The sequence below is a fragment of the Bufo bufo genome, chromosome 1 (genome assembly GCF_905171765.1).
Source record: "Bufo bufo chromosome 1, aBufBuf1.1, whole genome shotgun sequence".
Classification (NCBI taxonomy): Eukaryota; Metazoa; Chordata; class Amphibia; order Anura; family Bufonidae; genus Bufo; species Bufo bufo.
The window spans coordinates 222,844,385-222,870,357 of record NC_053389.1 but is presented as its reverse complement, the minus strand read 5'-3'; the positions used below and the strand labels follow the sequence as shown (position 1 = coordinate 222,870,357).

At 43.9% G+C, this 25,973-nt stretch overlaps 1 protein-coding gene across 1 annotated transcript in view; it reads left to right on the top strand.

Annotated features, from left to right (window-relative positions):
- The first annotated feature begins 6,696 nt into the window (after positions 1-6,696).
- The window catches only part of LMNTD1 (lamin tail domain containing 1), a 111,135-nt gene continuing 91,858 nt past the window's right edge, over positions 6,697-25,973 (top strand). The window contains exons 1-2 of the mRNA XM_040435567.1: positions 6,697-6,789; positions 9,611-9,759. Of these exons, the coding sequence (XP_040291501.1) occupies positions 9,619-9,759 (141 nt within the window). The 5' untranslated portion in view covers positions 6,697-6,789; positions 9,611-9,618. The remainder of the gene's footprint in view (positions 6,790-9,610; positions 9,760-25,973) is intronic.

Sequence of the window (25,973 nt, the reverse complement as noted above, 5' to 3'; positions counted from 1 at the left end):
GAATGCATACGGAGTACATTCCGTTTTTTTTTGCGGAACCATTGAAATGAATGGTTCCGTATACGGAACGCAAAAAACGGCCCGCAAAACGGGAAAAAAAACGGTAGTGTGAAAGAGGCCTAAGTGTGAGGTTTCCTTGTAGACCTTATATGGATGAGCGCAACAGCCTGTATATAAGAGGAAATGGGGCCCTTGCTGTTGCTAGATCTTGGACAGGAGGGCATAGAGCTTGTTGCCACAATCTCCCTTTTTGGATGTAAAGGGAGACATGAACCTTTAGCTACTTTCCCCTCAAACATTGGGGAGAAGAGGAGTCCTACTGAGCTACAAAGACCATACCATGGAAGGTGAGCCTCCTTGGGTTTCCACCAGTTGTGCCGAGGAAAAAAAACAACGTTCCGTTTTTTGCGTTCCGTATACGGAACCATACACTTCAATGGTTCCGCAAAAAAAAAACTGAATGTACTCTGTATGCATTCTGTTTCCGTATTTCCGTTCCGTTGAAAGATAGAACATGTTCTATTATTGCCCGCAAATCACATTCCGTGGCTACATTCAAGTCAATGGGTCCGCAAAAAAACGGAAAACATACGGAAATACATCCGTATGTCTTCCGTATCCGTTTTTGCGGTACCATCTATTGAAAATGTTATGCCCAGCCCAATTTTTTCTATAGCATTTTGAGTGTAGGACCGCGCTGCTTCACTCTCCATCAAGGGGTATCCTTTCACAATGGGATTCTTCCGCACTTTCTAAATGCAGTGACATACGACTTTTCACAACCGCTTTTACCCTCCTGGTAGATGGTATAACCTTTAAAGGGATGTGCGTAATAGTGAAGTACCGCCACAAGAGGTTAAAGATGCACAATTTATTATACTCACAAGAGAAATTGTATAAAAAGACTTAAAACATCGCTGTATAGCCTTATGTTCATACCACTCCACTAGTTGCATCACATGTTTCTAGTCACACAATCCTTCTGATCCTGAGTCACATTCAGTATTATACTCCAGAGCTGCACTCACTATTCTGCTGGTGGAGTCACTGTGCACATACATTACTTATCCGGTACTGATGCTGAGTTACGTCCTGCATTATAGTCCAGAGCTGTACTCACTATTCTGCTGGGGGAGTCACTGTGTACATTACTTATCCAACACTGATCCTGAGTTATATCCTGTATTATACTCAAGAGCTGATCTCACTATTCTGCTGGTGGAGTCACTGTGTACATACAGTCGTGGCCAAAAGTTTTGAGAATGACACAAATATTAGTTTTCACAAAGTTTGCTGCTAAACTGCTTTTAGATCTTTGTTTCAGTTGTTTCTGTGATGTAGTGAAATATAATTACACGAACTTCATACGTTTCAAAGGCTTTTATCGACAATTACATGACATTTATGCAAAGAGTCAGTATTTGCAGTGTTGGCCCTTCTTTTTCAGGACCTCTGCAATTTGAATGGGCATGCTCTCAATCAACTTCTGGGCCAATTCCTGACTGATAGCAACCCATTCTTTCATAATCACTTCTTGGAGTTTGTCAGAATTAGTGGGTTTTTGTTTGTCCACCTGCCTCTTGAGGATTGACCACAAGTTCTCAATGGGATTAAGATCTGGGGAGTTTCCAGGCCATGGACCCAAAATGTCAACGTTTTGGTCCCCGAGCCACTTAGTTATCACTTTTGCCTTATGGCACGGTGCATTGTTCTTCACCAAACTGTTGTTGGATTGTTGGAAGAAGTTGCTGTTGGAGGGTGTTTGGTACCATTCTTTATTCATGGCTGTGTTTTTGGGCAAAATTGTGAGTAAGCCCACTCCCTTGGATGAGAAGCAACCCCACACATGAATGGTCTCAGGATGCTTTACTGTTGGCATGACACAGGACTGATGGTAGCGCTCACCTTTTCTTCTCCGGACAAGCCTTTTTCCAGATGCCCCAAACAATCATAAAGAGGCTTCATCGGAGAATATGACTTTGCCCCAGTCCTCAGCAGTCCATTCACCATATTTTCTGCTGAAGATCAATCTGTCCCTGATGTTTTTTTTGGAGAGAAGTGGCTTCTTTGCTGCCCTTCTTGACACCAGGCCATGTTCCAAAAGTCTTCACCTCACTGTGCGTGCAGATGCGCTGACACCTTCCTGCTGCCATTCCTGAGCTAGCTCTGCACTGGTGGCACTCCGATCCCGCAGCCGAATCCTCTTTAGGAGACGATCCTGGCGCTTGCTGGACTTTCTTGGACGCCCTAAAGCCTTCTTAACAAGAATTGAACCTCTTTCCTTGAAGTTCTTGATGATCCTATAAACTGTTGATTGAGGTGCAATCTTAGTAGCCACAATATCCTTGCCTGTGAAGCCATTTTTATGCAACGCAATGATGGCTGCACGCATTTCTTTGCAGGTCACCATGGTTAACAATGGAAGAACAATGATTTCAAGCATCACCCTCCTTTTAACATGTCAAGTCTGCCATTTTAACCCAATCAGCCTGACATAATGATCTCCAGCCTTGTGCTCGTCAACATTCTCACCTGAGTTAACAAGACGATTACTGAAATGATCTCAGCAGGTCCTTTAATGACATCAATGAAATGCAGTGGAAAGGTTTTTTGGGGATTAAGTTAATTTTCATGGCAAAGAAGGACTATGCAATTCATCTGATCACTCTTCATAACATTCTAGAGTATATGCAAATTGCTATTATAAAAACTTAAGCAGCAACTTTTCCAATTTCCAATATTTATGTAATTCTCAAAACTTTTGGCCACGACTGTACATTACATTACTTATCCTGTACTGATCCTGAGTTACATGCTGTATTATACTCCAGAGCTGATCTCACTATTCTGCTGGAGGAGTCACTGTGTACATATATTACATTACTTATCCTGTACTGATCCTGAGTTATATCCTGTATTATACTCCAGAGCTGCACTCACTGTTCTGCTGGGGGAGTCACTGTGTATATAAATTGCATTACTTATCCCACACTGATCTTGAGTTACATGCTGTATTATACTCCAGAGCTGTACTCACTATTCTGCTGGTGGAATCACTGTGTACATACATTATATCACTTATCTTGTACTGATGCTGAGATACAGGATCAGTATTCACTAGTCATTTGCACTTACTATTCTGACAACTTCACAGCTGATAACCCCTGCATCATCTGCTTGTTCAGTGTCTGTGTAAGACCGTGAACCGGGGAGGGACCCTCAGGATACAGCGAAGTCATGGAATAAGGAAAGTGACACGGACACCAGCTCTTGATGCAAAAAAGTAACTTTACTGAACTATAACAGTAGTATTAATAGTAATAATTACAGTAGTTACAGAGAGTATATCACTTACAATTCAAAATACAGTGAATACCACACAGTTACACTCCCTTCCTTTAACCAACCAAATGACACTGTTTCACGTGCCCTCAATACTCTCAGCCTAGATGCTGGAGTAGCCTTGTAGTGTAGCAACATCGGAGTGTCCAGAATACCCGATATTCCAGGCTCAGAGTCCCGGTATCAGACCAACTGAACAACCGTACCCAAGGCGGCGTACACAGCAGAGCCCGCATGTCGATACTGTGCCGCAGGGTAACGGACCTGACCGATGGCACACACGGCAGAGCCTACAAGTCAATAACCGTGCCGCTGAGTCATTGACCTGGGTATGTCCTGTATTCCCTGGTTGCTCCAAACCGACAGCAAGTCCCTGCCCCACCATGTGATCCTGCAGAACCTGTACTCTGACCCTCTGTTCCGATCAGCTTCCTGACGCCGATACTCTCATTCCTGCGAACAGAATCCGGATCCACACGGTTCTCTCATGCAGCTGACAAAATGGCGGACTGCTTCTTCTCCAAGCTGAGCAACACCACCTCTTATGGTAGCTCCATGTCACACCGGTGACAGGTTTGAGAAGATCTGAAAGATTATCTGCTCATTAGTGATCTGACAGCATCTTTTGGTTTCACTTTGTCTGTGTGTTGCTTGTATGTCCACACCTCCTGTTCAGGTGTGGATCATGTGACCTTTACCTTCCCCTATTTAGTTTGACTCCACCCATCACTCCTTGCTCTGGATAGCTTCATTTGGTGTTGGAAGAGCTGGAGTGTGGTTCTAGTTGAAGTCCTGATCATCCATCATCCTTAGAAGTTAAGTGTTCCGCTTGTTGTGTTTTGTATTCCTTCCCCCCCCCTCTGTTGTTTACTAGGCCTCAGTGAGACGCTAGTTCCTTCACCAAGGAAAGGAGCGGGTTGTCTTTGCCCTGTCATAAGTCTAGGGCATCTGAGGGCCACCAGGGTTTTCTAGGTTCCTGTGTATGGGCATCTCTACCATCGAGAGGTGCCCATACGGATAGGAGTTAGGGCCAGGAGCAGGGTTTCATAGGTGGTCACCCTTTTCCTTCCCTAGCGGTGAGGCCTAGTGTCTTTTCCCTTCCATCTTGTTGTCTTTTGGTGTTCTCCCCTACAACATCCGTGACACTCCAACCGTTCCACGGCTCTTCCAGCTCTCTCTCTCTCTATCTATCTATCTATCTATCTATATCTCTCTCTCTCTCTCTCTCTATCTCTCTCCTTATCCGATGGCGACTTACACCAACTCGCAAGTCCTTCCATCCACCATGAGGCCTCACAGGGTCTGTAAGCACGGTCCAATTGACCTTCTGGGAACCGATCCTTCCTTCCTTGGCAACATCTGCATTGCTGACAGGCATCAGTCACTTCTGACAGTGACTTTGACAGCTCCAAGTCTCACAGACCCGAGGATGGCACTGGATCCTGTCTTCCAGCCTCTGCACAAGCATGTCTGCTCAGGTCACCATTTCCTCTCTCTCTGGCACACAGCAGCATGAGTCATCATCTGTTTTGCATATTCAAATCCCAGAGTGTGCTGGCTGTAGCTGCAAAACAGTGGCCTCTAGTGCCCAAAATGTCAAATGACAGTTTTCAGAAACAGCATTCAAGAATCAGTGGCTGTTTCTCCATCTTACATCTGCATAGAGCTTGATTCGTAACTTGCATACTGGGAGGTGGTGTTGTTACACCAGGCACTGCGTAGTCATCTGATGTAGAAAATACCAGCGCTCTCGCCCTTCCCCTGCATATTCCAGGAGCTCGGCTAAGGCTACTTTCACACTAGCTGCACGGACCTCCGGCAGGTTGTTCCGTCGGGTGAACAGCATGTCGGATCCGTCCTGCCGCTCCGTCCCCATTGACTATAATGGGAGCGGAGTTCCGGCGGAGGCACGGCGAGAGGCTGCCGGAATAAAACTATGACCTGTCCGACATTTATTCCGGCAGCCTCAGACGTGTGTGTGTGTAGCGACAAACTTGCTCAATTGTTTCCATCAGAATTGTGAATGCCGCTCTGGAGTATAAGTAGTGAAGAATATTTGCGAGGTGACGCAACCTTCCTGTTGGAAAAAATCAATTCTATAAGTAAGCTGTAAAATGTAGAGCAGAGGTGGATGGTTTCAGCCCATAGCTGCTGTTATAACTCTGTACAACACGGAGTGGAGGCTTTGCAGTGAGCATGAGTCACCATTCAATAGCATTCGTCATTTCTGTCCTTTATATAAAGTGACATTCAACAAAAGAAAGAAGTAAGACTGTTTTATTAGGGTGCCGGATATTTTAACCTTTATACAGAGTGTGCTCCCATTACAATGCGATATGTAGCTGCACAATGCAAAGGTCGTGAGAGGGAGACATAAAATGGGACAATAGCTGCCGTGTCGGTGTTGTGACCCAGTTATATTTCATGCTAAATGCCACTTCCTGCCGATTGGTGGCAGTGAACCAGGCAATGGGTAGGGGGTGAGGCCAAGTGCAGAATGATACCACGTACTATTTGCTAATCACTGGTGGCGAGCATGAGATGAACCCCCGATAAGACGAGCGCTGACATTTTTATTCATTTACAGAGTGTAATGTTATGTTAACAGAATACAATCGCTGATACATTGTAACAATGATGAATTTCATGTGGAAAGTCAGGTGGACCGTAACGCGAATGTATATGATTGGGTGCAGTATTCCCAAAGCTTCCCCCCCCCCCCCCAAAAAAAAAAAGCAAGGTGAAGAGGATGTACCATACCATATCCGGTTGGCCATTCAGGGTGTAGAAGCTTTTATGATGGTCTACACCCAGCTTTCCCAGACTCCTGAATGTCACACTCCCTAGTCATGCAGCTATACAGGGGACGTATTGTTGGATAAGGGTACGTTCACATATGCGGCAGCGGTTTTGGCAGAGAGCAGCCTGTATTTCGCCAGATCCGGCATTGCTGGATTCTATAGTTCACCGCTGGATCCCCATTGACTTTAATGAGGTCTGGCAGGGATCCGGTCCGCTTTACGGCATAAATGCCGCGTTGTGACCGGACAAAAACTGTTGCCATGCTGAATGGCAAGTCTGTCTAATTACGCAGCACAACAGGTGTAAGAGTGTAGGGTGGAATCTGCAGATTTGCCAGTCAGAAGTCTAGGAGAGCAGGGTGACAGCCCCTGTGGGCTATGTAGTGGAGACTGGACTGGTCTTCACCCTGCTTTCCCAGTTATGGTTGTGGTGGCACTGGTCTTCAGCACAGTTCTAGGAGCCAGAGAAGTGAGTGACACAGCAGCTCCGCCTCACATTGTAGCCTTCAGCCCCAGCATCACCCATGGAAACCATCAACAAAAGTGACTCTCGGGGAAATGGGTGACATGAGAGATCACTAATCCCATTCACATCTTACTGGGAGCACTTGGAAAGAAGCTGTACGGTGTCAGTCTCAGGGACAAGGTAAGTCATGGGGGCTGAGCTGCAGGGGGGCTTCTGCAGGAAACCTGGATGGCTTTACATTCAAAAGACATGGCTCACCCCAGACGGCAGTCTACAGGAAGATGTCTCCTGGGTTATATGTACACTGTTTAGCCTTTTGGGCTTTTCTATGTCATGACAGCATGGACCGCAAAACACTGTAAATATTCTGCTTACTGGTTTAAACCTGCCCGGTATATGGCCTGGCCAGCTGCGGGTTATACACAGCTCCTTACATTTGGGCTTCATGTCTAAGGCCCCTTTCACACAAGTGATTTTCCCCGCGCGGTTGAAATGCGTGACGTGAACGCATAACACCCTCACTAAATCTTGACCCATTCATTTCAATGGGTCTGTGTACATGAGCGGTTTTTTTTACGCATCAGTTCTGCGTTGCGTGAGAATTGCAGAATGTTCTATATTCTGTGTTTTTCACGCAGCCCTGGCCCCATAGAAGTGAAAGGGGTTTCAGTGAAAACCGCATTGTAAGGGCTCGTTCAGACGAACGTAAGTGTTCCGTGCCCGCATACGGTGGTTCTGCAAAACACGGGTCACCAGCCGTGTGCATTCCGCATCACGGATGCAGACTCTTTTGCTTGAATGGGTCCGCAAATCCGGAGATGCGGTTCGGAACAGAACCCCAGGGAAGCACTACGGAGTGCTTCCGCGGTGTTCCGTTCCGCACAAAGATAGAACTTGTTGCGGAACGGACAGATTGCGGACCCCATACAAGTGAATGTGGCTGCCCCTCGCAATTTGCGGTCCACAGCACTGGCACAGAGCCCTTACGTTCTAATCCGGATGCAGTCTGGGGGCAATGCGTTTTTCACTGATTGTTGCTAAGAGATGTTGTTTGTAAACCTTCAGTTTTTTATCACGGGCGTGAAAAAAGCATCAAAATGCATTGCACTCGCGCGGAAAAAACAACGCAATCGCAGACAAAACTGACTGAACTTGCTTGCAAAATGGTGCGAGTTTCACTGAACGCATCCGGAGCCAATCCGTATCGTTCGTGTGAAAGAGGCCTTACTATACAAAGCTGATAAGCGGTGAGGCAGTGAGCGGCTGTGTTTATTAGCTGATACCCACAGCAACGGATGAATAACTGATACCACAGTGTATTGCATTGAACCCCCTTTATCCCTCCAATTAAATATAGACTCTCTAAACTAAGAGTAGGCAACCTTTGGCACTCCAGCTGTTGTGAAACTACAACTCCCAGCATGCCAGTGGCGTAACTACCATATAGGCAGACCACGCAGCTGCTATGGGGCCCGTGAGGAAGGGGGCCCCCGCAGTGGAGGAGAAGCCCTGCCCCCTAATTACTCCGGTCTATCTTCCTAAAGCTAAAGGACCTTTGATGATGTCATCACAGGTCCTGTAAAGGAACTGCTCAGTATAAAGTGTAGTTCCCAGGTTAAAACAGTGCATCTGCCAGGACCACTGATGACATCATCTTCAACATCACAGATCCTGCAGGATCTAGCAAAGGAACTGCACCAAAAATGGTGTAGTTCCTAGGTTTGAAAGGCACATCTGCCAGGACCTGTACACACTGCATATACTATACCCCGAACCTCACATATCAGTACACTGCTTTATATAATACTGTATATATCTGTACACACTGCATCTAATATACCTCGTACCACACATCAGTACACTGCTGTATATACTATACATCTATACACACTGCATCTATTATACCTCGTTCCTCACATATCAGTACACTACAGTATATACTATATACCTGTACACACTGCATATATTATGGGGAATGGCGGCCCAATTTAGATTCTTGCTATGGGGCCCAGTGAATTCTATGTATGCCCCTGCAGCATGCCCCTTGTTCTGTGGGAGCCCTAGAAAGAGCAGAAGTAAATGGAGTCTGCTGGGAACTGTAGTTTCATAACATCTAGAGCTAGCTTCTCTAATTACAGGCACCAAGGGGAGATTTATCAAAACTGGTGGAATGGAAACCTGGCTTAGTTGCCCAGAGCAACCAATCAGATTACACTTTTCATTTTCCAAAGGAACTCTGAAAAATAAAAGGTGGAATCTAAGCCAGTTTTCCTTTACTCCAGCTGTGATAAATCTCCCCCAGGTTTCCAATAAAATTCGGATCCCAGATCTCTAAGTAAATACAGCCCCCGCCCCAGAGCTAATAAAGACCGTAGTCCACACTCATTCTTAAAGGGGTTGTCCTCTTTTTTTTCCTGTTAATAACCTATCCTCAGGATTGGTCATCAATATCAGATTGGCGGGGGTGTCGGGAAGGCTGCTTTCTCTGCTCTGTTGACCTGCCCGCCGCAGCAATTGCAGTGGTGAGCAGGTGTAATTACAAGTATGGCGTCCCCATTCACTTCTATAGGACGGCTCGGTAGTATTCACTTGAGCAGGAAGGAACCTTATTCCTATATGTTTTATCTTTTCAAAATTCTGATGGTTGCCCTTGGAAGCAGACAGCGATTTAGCTCCACCCCTCTGTCAGACATGTGACCAAACAGCTTAACGCTAAAGCTGGCCATATAGCGGTCGACTGAATGCACGTCTGGCTTGCAGTTATACCTCGCGACCCGGTTAATATTATGTGTATGGCCGCCTTAAAGAGGTTTTTGGGGAATCATTCATGTAAAAACATGGGCGGAATGCTTTGAAAAAACAATCATTTCTCACCTCACTAAATATCCGTGTATCTGTTATTTGAGCTCCCACAATGCACTGCTCTCTGGTTACAGAAAACCAGGAGACTATATACATGATGCTGATGTGAAGCCAATTTTAACATATTCCCTTCTAATAGGAGGAGTCATGATCCCACCCAGCGGGGCGCCATCCTTAGCCGCAGACGTGGCACGCCGCAGTTCGGAAAAAGCGCAAATTCAAGACATCACTGAGAAATTCAGGAACTATATACAGCATGTGAAATCACTGAGAAACCAACTGAAACAGGTGCAATGGGAAATGAGCAGATCTGGTCTAGTGATATTCTGCTTTTCAGACGCCGATCATCTATTGTTCCCTGGTATCAGCCCGTACAGCAGGGGCGGAGATGCTCTATAGGTCATGGGGCACTTTACAGTGTAGACTTCTCGAGTATGACAGTAACTGGTAGATTGATGAATAGGGTACTATAAAGAATAGAATCATTCTTGTTTACATTTAAATACTGGAAACTTGCCCAAATCATCTCCAACTGACACTAACTAGGCTGAAGGCAAAAAAGTACAAACCATGGAGGTCGGCCATGCAACAACTACAGGGCCATAAAAGAGAGGGGGCTTATTCATTGCATGCGAGCAGAGATCTTGAAATTGGTAGGAAACTGATACATAAAGTCTAGGTGTACGAATTTTCATGACATTTGCTATTGTTGGAAACTGTCACCAGGTTTATGATGCCCTACCCAAGGGGAACCAAAAGTAGTGAGACACCCTCATTTCAGCCTTCTATCACGTTAATTTCAAACAATTGTGTTCAATCTGGGAAACACGCTCTATGTGACAGCTGCATTTCCCAGACCGAACACAGCACCTCTGACCTGAGCTCACAGCATCATAATGCTTTATCCAGTCTGCCTGCACATAATGCAGTGAGTACAGTACAGTAGATGCACAGTCAGAAATTATAATCATGCTTTGAGTTCGGGTCAGAGGGAAGTGTTTGGTCCGGGAAATGCAGCCGTCACATCAGGGGCGTAGCTAGAAATGACGGCCCCATAGCAAAAAAAAAATTATGGGCCCCCCTCCCGGATCTCCCACCCCCACATACCTCTCGGACCTCGCCGCCACATCCGCAGCTCCTCATGCACTTGCGACGGTTACGCGTAGGACTGAGCACAGACAGTTGGTCACTGGCAACACATTTGTGCCAGTGTAGGAAATGTATGAATCTAAATGTCTGTGTATTAAAGTAGGACTAGTCAGAACTGCCACCCAGACTGCGGGACCACTCCAGGGGTCAAGTCCTGGGAAATAAAGTGTGGGAACTCACCCAAGATCCACTGCCACCCCAACCCCCCCCCCCCCAAAAAAAAAATAATATATAAAATATATATATATATATATATATATTTAGCAGAAAATTCAGTGCAACATAAAACATAAACAAAAACTGGAATTTGCGCTATATGTCTGTTCAGACATAATTCGTCTCTTTCATATTATGAGCTCCCCTTATATATAATTTACTTAGTTCTGAAGACTAAGTGCTGGCAGGCTTGGCCTCAGGGGTCCTGACAGGCTTGGCCTCAGGGGTGCTGGCTCGCTTGGCCAGGCAGAAGGAGTGTGGGAGACTGTGAGGCCTTTTTTCCAAGCTGCTCCGGAAAAAAAATATTTTTCATTATACTTTAGGTCAGACCATCAATCAGACCCCCAATGTTAATCAGACCTCAGCTAACAGCCCCAATAAAATCCCCAATGTTAATAAGACCCAAATAGACCTCAGATAACACCTCAGCTCAGACCCCAATATGAATGACTTCCAATCACACCTCATAGCAGCCCCCAGTAGCCTCTCCATCAGCCCCCAGTAGCATCTGACCAGCCCCCAGTGCCTGTCACCAGCCCCCAGTGCCTGTCACCAGCCCCCAGTGCCTCTCAATCAGCCCCCAGTGCCTCTCAATCAGCCCCCAGTGCGTCCCCCCGGTATTAAAATCATTGCGTTCCGTTGGGTGAACAGCCTGTCGGATCCGTCCTGCCGCTAGTGACCGTGTGCCTCCGGACTGCCGCTCCGTCCCCATTGGCTATAATGGGGGCGGAGTTCCGGCAGCGCACGGCGAGAGGCTGCCGGAATAAAACTACGACATGTCCGACATTTATTCCAGCAGCCTCTCGTCGTGCGCTGCCGTGCCTCGCCGGAACTCCGCCCCCATTATATGAGGTCCGTGCCGCTAGTGTGAAAGTAGCCTAACTTGTCAATATAGTGTAGTTTTCTTAGGGCTCATGCACCCAAATTTATTTTATTTCAATGTCCGTTCTGATTTTTTTTAGGTGTTTTTTTTCCGTTCATTTCAATGGGTCGGTGACCGGTGCACTGTCTGTGACCGGTCGGGAGCTCCTCCTACTGGTAAGTGACAGATCATTAAGCATTGCGCTGCACAGACCTGTCACTTACCAGTAGGAGGCGCTCCCGGCTGGTCACAGACAGCGCAGCAGGTAAGTATGATGCTTCTAATATTGCTAAGTAACCATGGCAACCAGGACTGCAGTAGCGTCCTGGTTTTCATGGTTACCAATCGGAGCCCCAGCGATTAAACTGGGACTCCGATCGGAACTCTCCGCTGCCACCAATGATCGGGGGGGTGGGGAGAGGGGAGGCCGCACACTGGCCACCAATGATATTAATACAATAGAGGGGGGGCCGGGGTGGGGGGGCGCACACTGGCCACCAATGATAATACAATAGAGGGTGGGAGCTGCACAATGGCCACCAATGATAATACAATAGAAGGAGGGGTGGCCGCACACTGTCCACCAATGATATTCAAACTGGGGAGGGAGGGGGGTCTGCCCCCTGCTGCCTGGCAGCCCCTGATCTCTTACAGGGGGCTATGATAAGCACAATTAACCCCTTCAGGTGCGGCACCTGAGGGGTTAATTTGTGCTGATCACAGCCCCCTGTAAGAGATCAGGGGCTGCCAGGCAACAGGGGGCAGTCATGTACACAGTTCGTAGGATATTCTAACTTGAAGCGTCCCCATCACCATGGGAACGCCTCTGTGTTAGAATATACTGTCGGATATGAGTTTCACGATCTAACTCAAATCCGATGGTATATTCTAACATAGAGGCGTTCCCATGGTGATGGGGACGCTTCAAGTTAAAATATACCATCGGATTGGAGAAAACTCTGATCCTATGGTATATTAACTCCTGACTTTACATTGAAAGTCAATGGGGGATGGATCCGTTTGAAATTGCACCATATTGTGTCAACGTCAAACGGATCCGTCCCCATTGACTTGCATTGTAAGTCAGGACGGATGCGTTTGGCTCCGCACGGCCAGGCGGACACCAAAACGACTTTTTTTTCATGTCCGTGGATCCTCCAAAAATCAAGGAAGACCCACGGACGAAAAAACGGTCACGGATCACGGACCAACGGAACCCCGTTTTGCGGACCGTGAAAAAATACTGTAGTGTGCAGGAGGCCTTACACCACTGAAAATCAGGGAAAATCATTATTGGATGCTGCCCTATCTGGTGACATATTCCTTTTAAGTCCTAAACAGTAAGCAGTCCTGCAATTCAAACTGCATACGGTTGCATCATGCACCACACTTTGCACCTAATGTAATTCTACAGGACAGGTGAAATTTTCAAGGGTTCAACTAGATCTACTGCCTCCTTCCTTAAATGAGTGAGGGACTCATGTCTTCTATCAACCAGAGTGAACAGAAGTGTGTCAGACACAATCTCAGTCTAGGTACAGGACATGTTTATAGAGATGTTCTGTCAGTCACATGTATCCAGTGGCGTAACTAGAGTTCTATGGGCAAACTTTGAATTGGGGCCCCCCCGCCCACTATAGGTTTGAATTATATCCATTTAGCCCCCTCTGTATGTATATATATCCATTTTGCCCCCTCTGTATATATATATATATATATAAATATATATATCTATTTTGGCCCCTCTGTATATATTCCATTTTTGCCCCCTGTATGTATATGTGTGTGTGTGTATATATATATATATATATATATATATATATCCATTTTGTCCTCTCTGTATATATATTCCATTTTGCCCCCTCTGTATATATATTCCATTTTGCCCCCTGTATATACAGTTAGGTCCATAAATATTGGGACATTGACACCATTCTAATATTTTTGGCTCTATACACCACCACAATTGATTTGAAATGAAACGAACAAGATGTGCTTTAACTGCAGACCGTCAGCTTTAATTTGAGGGTATTTACATCCAAATCAGGTGAACGGTGTAGGAATTACAACAGTTTGCATATGTGCCTCCCACTTGTTAAGGGACCAAACGTAATGGGACAATTGGCTTCCCAGCTGTTCCATGGCCAGGTGTGTGTTATTCCCTCATTAGCCCAATTACAACGAGCAGATAAAAGGTCCAGAGTTCATTTCAAGTGTGCTATTTGCATTTGGAATCTGTTGCTGTCAACTCTCAAGATGAGATCCAAAGAGCTGTCACTATCAGTGAAGCAAGCCATCATTAGGCTGAAAAAACAAACCCATCAGATGGATAGCAAAAACATTAGGCGTGGCCAAAACAACTGTTTGGAACATTCTTAAAAAGAAGGAACGCATCGTTGAGCTCAGCAACACCAAAAGACCCGGAAGACCACGGAAAACAACTGTGGTGGATGACCGAAGAATTCTTTCCTGGGTGAAGAAAACACCCTTCACAACAGTTGGCCAGATCAAGAACACTCTCCAGGACGTAGGTGTATGTGTGTCAAAGTCAACAATCAAGAGAAGACTTCACCAGAGTGAATACAAAGGGTTCACCACAAAATGTAAACCATTGGTGAGCCTCAAAAACAGGAAGGCCAGATTAGAGTTTGCCAAACGACAACTAAAAAAGCCTTCACAGTTCTGGAACAACATCCTATGGACAGATGAGACCAAGATCAGCTTGTACTAGTGATGGGAAGAGAAGAGTATGGAGAAGGAAAGGAACTGCTCATGATCCTAAGCATACCTCATCAGTGAAGCATGGTGGTGGTAGTGTCATGGCATGGGCATGTATGGCTGCCAATGGAACTGGTTCTCTTGTATTTATTGATGATGTGACTGCTGACAAAAGCAGCAGGATGAATTCTGAAGTGTTTCGGGCAATATTATCTGCTCATATTCAGCCAAATGCTTCAGAACTCATTGGACGGCGCTTCACAGTGCAGATGGACAATGACCCAAAGCATACTGCAAAAGCAACCAAACCGTTTTTTAAGGGAAAGAAGTGGAATGTTATGCAATGGCCAAGTCAATCACCTAACCTGAATCCGATTGAGCATGCATTTCACTTGCTGAAGAGAAAACTGAAGGGATAATGCCCCAAGAACATGTAGGAACTGAAGAAAGTTGCAGTAGAGGCCTGGCAGAGCATCACCAGGGATGAAACCCAGCATCTGGTGATGTCTATGCATTCCAGAATTCAGGCTGTAATTGACTGCAAAGGATTTGCAACCAAGTATTAAAAAGTGAAAGTTTGATTTATGATTATTATGTCCCATTACTTTTGGTCCCTTAACAAGTGAGAGGCACATATGCAAACTGTTGTAATTCCTACACTGTTCACCTGATTTGGATGTAAACACCCTCAAATTAAAGCTGACAGTCTGCAGTTAAAGCACATCTTGTTCGTTTCAATTCAAATCCATTGTGGTGTATAGAGCCAAAAAATTTAGAATTGTGTCGATGTCCCAATATTTATGGACCGGAATGTATATCCAGACCATTTTGCCCCCTCTTTATATATATTCCATTTTGCCACTGTGAAGCATCTGCTGCCATGCCAGGTGTCCCCCTGTGAGTTATGAAGCCAGCGTTGTGCACATAAAAAAAAAAATACTTACCTACTCTGAGAGTGAGACTGCTCCGCTCCCGCCGTCTTGCTCTCGCTCGCACAATCCCGTCTTCCGGCGTGCGTCGCGGGTCCACGTCATCCCGTCAACCCGCATGATCCTGTCACGGCGGTTACAGGTTTGAGAAGGTCTGAAAGAATATCTGCACATTAGTTATCGGACAGCCTCTTTTGGTTTCATTTTGTCTGTGTGTTACTGGTATGTCCACACCCCCTGTTCAGGTGTGGATCATGTGACCTTCACCTCCCACTATTTAGTCTGACTTTACCCATCACTCCTTGCTCTGGATAGCTTCATTTGGTTTTTGGAACAGCTGGAGTGTGGTTCATGGTGAAGTCCTGTTCGTCCATCATCCATCAGCCTCAGAAGTTAAGTGTTCCGTGTAACGGATCACCTGGCACCCCGACTGAGTACCTCCGTTGACGGATGCTCCTAGCGTTTTCCTGAGGTTTCCAAGCACTCTGGCAGACACCACAATCACCGAACCGAAGAAGCCTATAAATCCTCTTCAAGCATATGAATGCTGTAGCTAGTTGAATAGGAAACCATACGAATAGGTTTACACTCCTAGCAGTCAAACTGGGACAGCATACCATAAATCCTCCCCCAAGAATGAGACGACACTTCACTTTGAGGGTTAAAACAGGAACTGAACTTTATTTAGACACAGCACACCTACTTTAAACCCCCCCAACAGCCTCATTTACATACAATAGGGCACCTAGAGGACTCTGGTACAAGGAAGGGTGGGGCCAGACAATAGCAAGGGCTGATGGGAGATTGAGGAGGGAGAGAGCAGCTGGTTTAAACTGGTCTCCCAGTGTCCTTGCGACAACACGCTGCCGGGGGAGCAATGGGACAGGAAAAAGGGGGAGGAGAAGAGGCACAGAACAACAATGCCTGTAACATAGCAAACTTTACAGCCAGGGCAAGATATATACAGTCCACAACACACAGCAATACAAAATACCACATGCCCAAATTGCATTCAACGTACAAATTCACCAGGGGCCATAGTCAGTAGGTAGGAGGCGGGTAGCCAGGCCTCTCCAATGCCCAGTGGCGAGGCGGGTTCCGCCACATTCCGCTTGTTGTGTTTTGTATTCCCCCCCACCTTTGTTGTTTACTAGGCCTCAGCGAGACGCTGGTTCCTTCACCAGGGAAGGAGCGGGTTGTCTCTGCCCGGTCATTACTATTAGGGCATCTGAGGGCCACCAGGGTTTTCTAGGTTCCTGTGTATGGGCATCTCTACCATCGAGAGGTGCCCATACGGATAGGAGTTAGGGCCAGGAGCAGGGTTTTATAGGTGGTGACCCTTTTCCTTCCCTAGCGGTGAGGCCTAGTGTCTTTTCCCTTCCTTCTTGTTGTCCTTTGGTGTTCTCCCCTACAACATCCGTGACAGATCCCGCAAGACCTGGCGCAAGGTCACGGGTCTGGTCTGGGTCACAGAAAGAAAGCAGCGCCAGATGGGTGGAGGTGGGGCGGCGTAAGTTACTAACTGCGAGTGCGCAGTGCTGTGCCGTCGGACAGGCACAGAAGCCGGGGCCCGACCGGCCATTTACCATTAAAAATTTTAAAATCACTTGCGGTGGGGCTGCATTTACGATTGTTACAGGTTAACGATCCTTTTATTTTCATGAACCAATCACTCTTAACCTCTTACGTACACAGGGCGTACAGGTACGCCCTGATGTACGAGTCCTTAAGGACACAGGGAGTACAGGTACACCCTGTGTATTTCCGATCACCGCCGCACGGCGGAACAGGGTGCCTGCTGAAATCATTCAGCAGGCACTCTGTGACAATGCAGAGGGGGGTCCTGTGACCCCCCCTTCCCGATAACCTGGAATAGGATGGTGATCGGTGGTGTGATAATACACCACCAATTACCATCCTTAGATCCTGAGAGGTGGCGGTGACATCACCTCTCAGGATCGCATCCTATTGGCTGGACGGGCGGGGGTTAACTTCCCCCAGCTCTGCTCTCCTCCTCCACACTGCTTCCGTGGAGTCGGGAGAGAGGAGCACTTCCGTCCACCTCTGAGCCCAGCACCCCCACGTGAGCCACCATAGTGCTACTTGGCACTCAAAAGTTATTAGGGACATGTTTAAAGAAAGGTTAGATTAGGCAGGGAGGGATAGATTAGGGGGGAAAAAGTTGTTTTTTTTTGTTCTTCATCCTGATCGGGTGCTGCAGCTTGCTCCCCCTGCAAAAAAAAAAAAAATACGCTTGCGCCCCAAAAAATGTGTTTGGGGGGGCCAAACACATTTTTTGGGGCGCAAGCGTTTTTTGTTTTTTTTTGTGTGTGTGCGTGCACTGACTGTTAGCGCATCGCCCACCCCACCGCTGATCAGCGAGTTTGAATTGTTTTTTTTTTTTTTTTTTTTTTTTGGGGCTTTCATTTTTTAAATTTAGTTAAAAAAAAAAATTCTGTTAGGTTTAGGATGGGTTAGGGTAGGATATAGGTGAAAGTGATCATCTGTCCCCCCACACACATGCACACTAAGTAAAGTTTTACACACACGCGCACACACACTCCCCTATGGTCCACCGGACGTTCTCGGCCGAGGAGGCATATACCCTGCTTGTCTCCGACTCCGAGAGCCCCAGTGAGGAAGAGGATGACCCCACTTTTCTCTTATCATCCGCGTCCTCCTCATTATCTAGTGATGATGATGAGCCCCCAAGGCGGCGGAGACGCCGCCAGGCGAAGCCAGGGGACCCCCATGCCAGGGACCCTGTGGCCCACACTAGTATGAGCAGCCCTGGGACTCGTACTAGTTTTCTGGCCCACCAGATAAGTCCACCTGAGCCCCCTACCGGTGAACTTGTCTGGTGTACCCCAGAGGATTTTGAGCCCGTGATTCCTGACTTTGTTGGCCAACCAGGAATCCAGATTCCCACAGTGGGCTTCACTGAATATGACTTTTTTTATTTTTTTTCAGTGACCCCTTTGTGAATCTGATGGTGGAGCAAACAAACTTGTTTGCCCAACAGTTCATTGCTCAACACCCGGGCTCCTTTTTGGCTAGGTCCGGTGGCTGGACTCCGGTCAGTGCAGCGAGATGAGGACGTTTTGGGGCCTCATGCTGCACATGGGCCTAGTAAAAAAAAACAGTGTCAGGCAGTACTGGAGTGGGGACGTCCTCTACCAGACCCCACTCTACTGTATGGTCATGACAAGTTCCCGTTTTGAGGCCATTCTGAAATGCCTGCATTATGCAGATAATGTAGCATTCCCCCCCCCCCCCAGATAAAATCGCCCAGATAAAAAATTCAAAACTATGGCTCTCAGACTTTGGAGACACTAAAACAAATAAATAAATAAAGTATACATATTAGGTATCACCGCGTCCGTAAGAACCTGCTCTATAAAAATAACACATGACCTAACCCCTCAGATGAACACAGTCAATTTTTTTTTATAAAAGCGGTGTAAAAAAAAGCAATTTTTTTGTCACCTTACATCACATAAAGTGTAATAGCAAGCGATCAAAAAGTCATATGCACCCCAAAATAGTGCCAATAAAACCGTCCTCTCATCCCGCAAAAAATGAGCCCCTACCTAAGACAATCGGCTAAAAACTTTTAAAAAATTGACTCTCAGACTATGGAGATACTAAAATGTTTTTTTTTTTTGTTTAAAAAAACGATATTATAGTGTAAAACCTAAATAAATTTTAAAAAAAGTAGAGATATTAGGTATTGCCACGTCCGTAAGAATCTGCTCTATAAAAATAACAAATTACCTAACCCCTCAAATGAACACAGTAAAAAAAGAAAAAACTGCCAAAACAGCAATTATAGGCCAAATTTTCAATTTTAATAAATTTTTTCCGTTAACAAAGCAAGGGTTAACAGTCAAACAAAACTATATATTTATTGCCCTGATTCTGTAGTTTACAGAAACACCCCATATGTGGTCGTAAAATGCTGTATGGCCAAACGGCAGGGCGCACAAGGAAAGGAGCGCCATATGGTTTTTGGAAGGCAGATTTTTCTGGACTGGTTTTTTGGTCATGTGTTATTTTTATAGAGCAGATCCTTACAGATGCGTCAACACCTAATATGTCAACTTTTTTAAATTTATTTAGGTTTTACACTATGATATCCTTTTTTAAACAAAAAAAATACATTTTAGTATCTCCATGGTCTGAGAACAGATTCGTACGGACGCGTCAATACCTAATATGTCTACTTTTTTAAATTAATTTCAGAATTTAAGTTTTTTGTAACCTTCCCTCACAAAAATGTAATATAGAGCAACCAAAAATCATATGTACCCTAAAAATAGTCCCGACAAAACTGCCACCTTATCCCTTAGTTTCCAAAATGGGGCCACTTTTCTGGAGTTTCTACTCTAGGGGTGCATCAGGGGGGCTTCTAATGGGACATGGTGTAAATAAACCAGTCCAGAAAAAATCTGCCTTCCAGAAACCATATGATGTTGCTTTCCTTCTGCACCCTGCCGTGTGCCCGTACAGTATTTTACGACCACATATGGGTTGTTTCTATAAACTACAGAATCACGGCGATAAATATTGTTTTGTTTGGCTGTTAACCCTTGCTTTGTTACTGGAAAAAATGGATTAAAATGGAAAATTTGCCCAAAAATTGAAATTCGGAAATTTCATCTACATTTGCCAATAACTCTTGTGGAACACCTAAAGGGTTAACAAAGTTTGTAAAATCAGTTTTGAATACCTTGAGGGGTGTAGTTTCCAAAATGTCAATTTTTGTGTGAATAACTTTAAAACGCTTTTACTTATCCAGGCCATTCTGAGATTGTTTTTTAATTCAAAAAAAAATACCAAATTTACCAAAAATTGGGAAAACTTGCAAATTTCGAGGTTTTAATTTCTCTACTTCTATAATACATAGTAATACCTAAAAAAATAGTTATTAATTTACATTCCCCATATGTCTACTTCATGTTTGGATCATTTTGGGAATGCCATTTTATTTTTTGGTGATGTTACAAGGCTTTTTCCAAAACCCACTTTTTAAGGACCAGTTCAGGTCTGAAGTCCCTTTGTGAGGCTTACATAATGGAAACCAACCAAAAATGACCCCATTTTGGAAACTACACCCCTCAAGGTATTCAAAACTGATTTTACAAACTTTGTTAATCCTTTAGGTGTTCCACAAGAGTTATTGGCAAATGTAGATGAAATTTCAGAATTTCAATTTTTGGGCAAATTTTCCATTTTTTCCAGTAACAAAGCAAGGGTTAACAGCCAAACAAAAGCCGTGATTCTGTAGTTTATAGAAACAACCCATATGTGGTCGTAAAATACTGTACGGGCACACGGCAGGGTGCAGAAGGAAAGCAACATCATATGGTTTCTGGAAGGCAGATTTTGCTGGACTGGTTTATTTACACCATGTCCCATTAGAAGCCCCCCTGATGCACCCCTAGAGTAGAAACTCCAGAAAAGTGGCCCCATTTTGGAAACTAAGGGATAAGGTGGCAGTTTTGTCGGGACTATTTTTAGGGTACATATGATTTTTGGTTGCTCTATATTACATTTTTGTGAGGGAAGGTTACAAAAAATTTAAATTCTGAAATTAATTTTAAAAAGTAGACATATTAGGTATTGACGCGTCCGTACAAATCTGTTCTCAGACCATGGAGATACTAAAATGTATTTTTTTTGTTTAAAAAAGGATATCATAGTGTAAAACCTAAATACATTTTAAAAAGTTGACATATTAGTTGTTGACGCGTCTGTAAGGATCTGCTCTATAAAAATACCACATGACCAAAAAAACAGTCCAGAAAAATCTGCCTTCCAAAAACCATATGGCGCTCCTTTCCTTGTGCGCCCTGCCGTTTGGCCATACAGCATTTTACGACCACATATGGGGTGTTTCTGTAAACTACAGAATCAGGGCAATAAATATATAGTTTTGTGGGGGACGGATCCGTTTTCTATTGTTCCAGACTGTATCAGAGAAAACCGATCCGTCCTTATTGACTTACATTGTGTGCCAGGACGGATCCGTTTGGCTCCGCTTTGTCAGGCGGACAGCAAAAAGCTGCAGGCAGTGTTTTGGTGTCCGCCTCCAGAGCGGAATGGAGACGGAACTGAGGCAAACTGATGCATTCTGAACGGATCCTTTTCCATTCAGAGTGCATTAGGGCAAAACTGATCCGTTTTGGACCGCCTGTGAGATCCCATGAATGGATCTCACAAACGGAAAGCCAAAACGACCGTGTGAAAGTAGCCTAAAAGGATGAAAAGGAGGTATAGAGCTGAGGACATGGGTTGCTAGATGGCCGCTAGCACATCTGCAATATCCAGTCCCCATAGCTCTGTGTGCTTTTATTGTGTAAAAAAACGATTTGATACATATGCAAATGAACCTTAGATGATTCCTGTCCCTGACTAATCTCACGTACAGGACTCATCTCAGGTTAATTTGCATATGTATATAAAAAAATATTTTACACAATAAAAGCACACAGAGCTATGGGGACTGGGTATTGCGGATGTGCTAGCGGCCATCTAGCAACCCATGTCCTCAGCTCTATACACAAAATCCTGGTGACAGGTTCCCTTTAACTATGCAGCAAAATAAGCATCAATGTATAACTAGGCAGTTTGGATCTGGGAGGTAGCCCCTGTTGGAGATCTAGCTGTCACCCAGTGTCCCAAAAACAAATAGACTGTAGGTGGCTGAATAGAGTTTTTCAACTGAATTGCTTTTTTTAATTACTTTTTCTATATTGTCATTATTTCCCATACAGATAAGAGCTGAAGTTGGCTCTTGCCCTGGGTGGGCACTTTTGTCTGTGCACAGTGAAGACCCCCAAAAGGAAGTTTTTGTGGTAACTAATGTCTCTTGGTCAACCTGTGGAAGACAATAGCTTGTCGCTTTCGCAGACGCTCCCATCTCTATCATTTTTTGCAGGAGCTATTGGCAAGTAATAGTCCCATTAAAAATAGCATGTTCTTGAGGGCAACATTATCAGATTCATTCATCTTTCCTATCATAATACATTCCCTGGGGATGGAAGGAAATCCGCGGATCTTTCTGCTCACGTGCTACCACAAAATCTGCGCTATACCGTCTGGTACTGGGGAGTTGTTTCTCCCGGTAGCTATATTATAATGCCATTCGCTTCTTATGTCACCCTACCAGCTAGTAGTGGAGCAGGTTTTTTGCACAAATAAAAGATGCCGGTACAGCGCTGGGTCGGATGCAGATTTCATTAACTTTGAGGGAAATTTATCATTAGTAGTTGGATGTATGAATTTGCAAGTCAGCAAAAATGGCGCAAATTGCCACATTTGCAAATTCCAGGGCTCCTTCTATTGGATGCATACACTCACCTAGCTCCATTATGTCCATTCACTCCTAATAACGTCAAATTAGACTAATAGGCTAACTATAAACGGCTGACATTCCATTGCACTAATTCTGCTGGTGCACATTTCTTAGTGTTTGCAGAAAAGATAAACTTTATAGTGGTAAAATAAAACTGCCAAACACTGCAGTGCATAACAATATAGTGGAATTAAGTGCAAGCATAGTACTGCCATATAGTGCATAAATAAAGATGGCCATACACATTAAATAGCTTTCACCCGACCCCCCCCCATAAAAAAATTCACAGGTGTCTCAAATGAGTTTGCAGGGGGGATTTACGAAACTGCAAAAAAATAAATAAATGGCTTTGCTGCCCATAGCAACCAATCAAAGCATAGCTTTTAATTCATATAATACTCTGGTAAGATGAAAGCTGCACTGTGATTGGTTGCTATGTGCGACAAAGCCAGTTTTTCTTTTGGACAGTTTCGTAAATCCGCCCCAGCATGTTTATTTCAATGTGGATAATGGAACAGGCTCCCTTGCTTATCTCCCATGGAAACAAAGGTTTGGAAATGTTACCAGCTCTTCTTTTAACTGGTATCTGTTGCCATGAAGTCAATATCATCCAATCCTGCCACGATGGGTGAGTTCACTTGACATTTATCAAATACGTATGTATAAGTCTCGATATGGTGAATGAATAATACTGCCATACAGTGCAAACATAATGCAGTCAAACAGTACTTACGAACTATAACAATATATTGCCGACATAATGCTGCCAATGCAGTGCATAAATAATATTGCCATCCAGTATAAGCAGAGTACTGTTATTTTCATACAAATACTGTAGAGCAGGCATGCTCAACCTGTGGCCCTCCAGCTGTTGTAAAACTACAACTCCCACAATGCCCTTCTGTAGGCTGATAGCTGTAGGCTGTTCAGGCATGCTGGGAGTTGTAGTTTTGCAACAGCTGGAGGGCCGCAGGTTGAGCATGCCTGCTGTAGAGGGAACATTACGTAGAACTTCCCTTTAAACATCTCCCATATTAGATGGAGAGTTACATTTACTTGCTTTGCTTACAGTAAACGTATAAATCTGTCCGTGTCTTTCTCTGGTATCAAGTATGTACCTTTAATTAAATTTTAGTAACATTGGATTAGTGCACAATGCAGAGGTGAAGAGGGTCCTATTATCCCCCTGCTGTTAATCATATGCAAACACACACAGACCCTCTGTAATTATCGCTGCTGTCATTAAGACATCGCACCAGATGACAAGTTATTGTGGCTCTTTGTTAGCGGAGGGTATTAAAGAAGATTTGGGAAGGATTAGTGTTTTGCATTGAACACGTGTTTTAGATCACTGAATGCGTGTGTCATTAGGAAGGGGGGTTGACCAGTAATCACTGCTTTGTAACCGTGTCATTCTAGATCACCTCGGCGTACAATACAATATTAATCACAAGTTATATTAATCCATGATTCAGTATTTATCCCTGAGTCACGTACTAAACCCCATCCTGGTAAATGTAATTTTATTCTGAATATGACTCTTCTCCAGGGTGCAGCACAGTTATTACAAGATTACTGTATTACTACCATAATACTGCCACTTTTGTATTGGAATACAATTCCTATAATACTGCCCCCAAATAGAACTACTATAATACTGCCTCCTATGTGCAAGTATATAACTACTATAATACTACCTCTATATAAAAGAACATAACTATTATAATTCAGCCACCTACGTGTATATACAAGAAAATATCTACCATTATACTGACAATATATATAGGAACATAACTACTATTATACTGTCCTCTATGTACAAGAATATAACTACAATAACACTGCTCCTATGCACAAATATATATGTTACATTATAATACTGCATCCTACAAACAATAGTATAGCTAGTAAAATACTGTCCCCTATTTACAAGAATATAACTGTCGTTATACTGCTCCAGCACATGGAGTGTCACACTACTATAATATTGCCCTCAGTGTACAAGAATATAACTACTATAAAACTGCCTCCTATGTACAAGAATATAACTACTCTAATATTGCCCCCTATGTACAAGAATATAACTACTATAATACTGCCCCCTGTGTACAAGAATATAACTATTATAAAACTGTCTCCTGTGTACAACAATATAACTACTATAACACTGCTCCATATTTATAGGAATATAACTACTGTAATACTGTCTCCTATGTACAAGAATATAACTGCTATAATACTGACCCCTATGTACAAGAATATAACTACTATAATACTGCCTCCTATGTACGAGAAATTAACTACTATAATATGGCTTCCTATGTACAAGTATATAACTACTATACTACTGTCCTCTATGTACAAGAATATGACTACTATAATACTGTCTCCTATGTACAAGAATATAACTACTATAATACAAGAATATAACTACTATAATACTGCACCTATGTATAAGAATATAACTATAATAATAATGCAAACAAAAGATAATCACGGCCAACTCCAATGCAGAGGTCCAGGGTACGAAAAAGAGTGGCACTGCAACAGATACACATACTGCCTCCTATATGCAAGTATATAATTACTATAATACTACCTCTATATAAAAGAACATAACTATTATAATTCAGCCACCAAACGCGTCACAGGAGGTGCATTTTTTCTGTGTACTATGTGTTTGGCATACCTGGATTTTATGACTATTTCTCAATAAAGGATTCCATTGTTTTATCCGGAGGCTGGAATGAACTTTCTCTTCAGTTTACTATAATACTGCCTCCAATGTACAAGAATATATCTATTATAATACTGCCTCCAATGTACAAGAATATAACTACTATAATACTGCCTCCAATGTACAAGAATATAACCACTATAATACTGCCTCCAATGTACAAGAATATAACTACTATAATACTGCCTCCTTTGTACAAGAATATAACTACTATAATACTGTCCTTATGTACAAGAATATAACTGCTATAATACTTCCCCTATGTACAAGAATATAACTACTATAATACTGTCCTTATGTACAAGAATATAACTACTATAATACTATCTCCTATGTACAAGAATATAACTACTATAATACTGCCTCCAATGTACAAGAATATATCTATTATAATACTGCCTCCAATGTACAAGATTATAACTACTATAATACTGCCTCCTTTGTACAAGAATATAGCTACTATAATACTGCCTCCTTTGTACAAGAATATAACTGCTATAATACTGTCCTTATGTACAAGAATATAACTGCTAT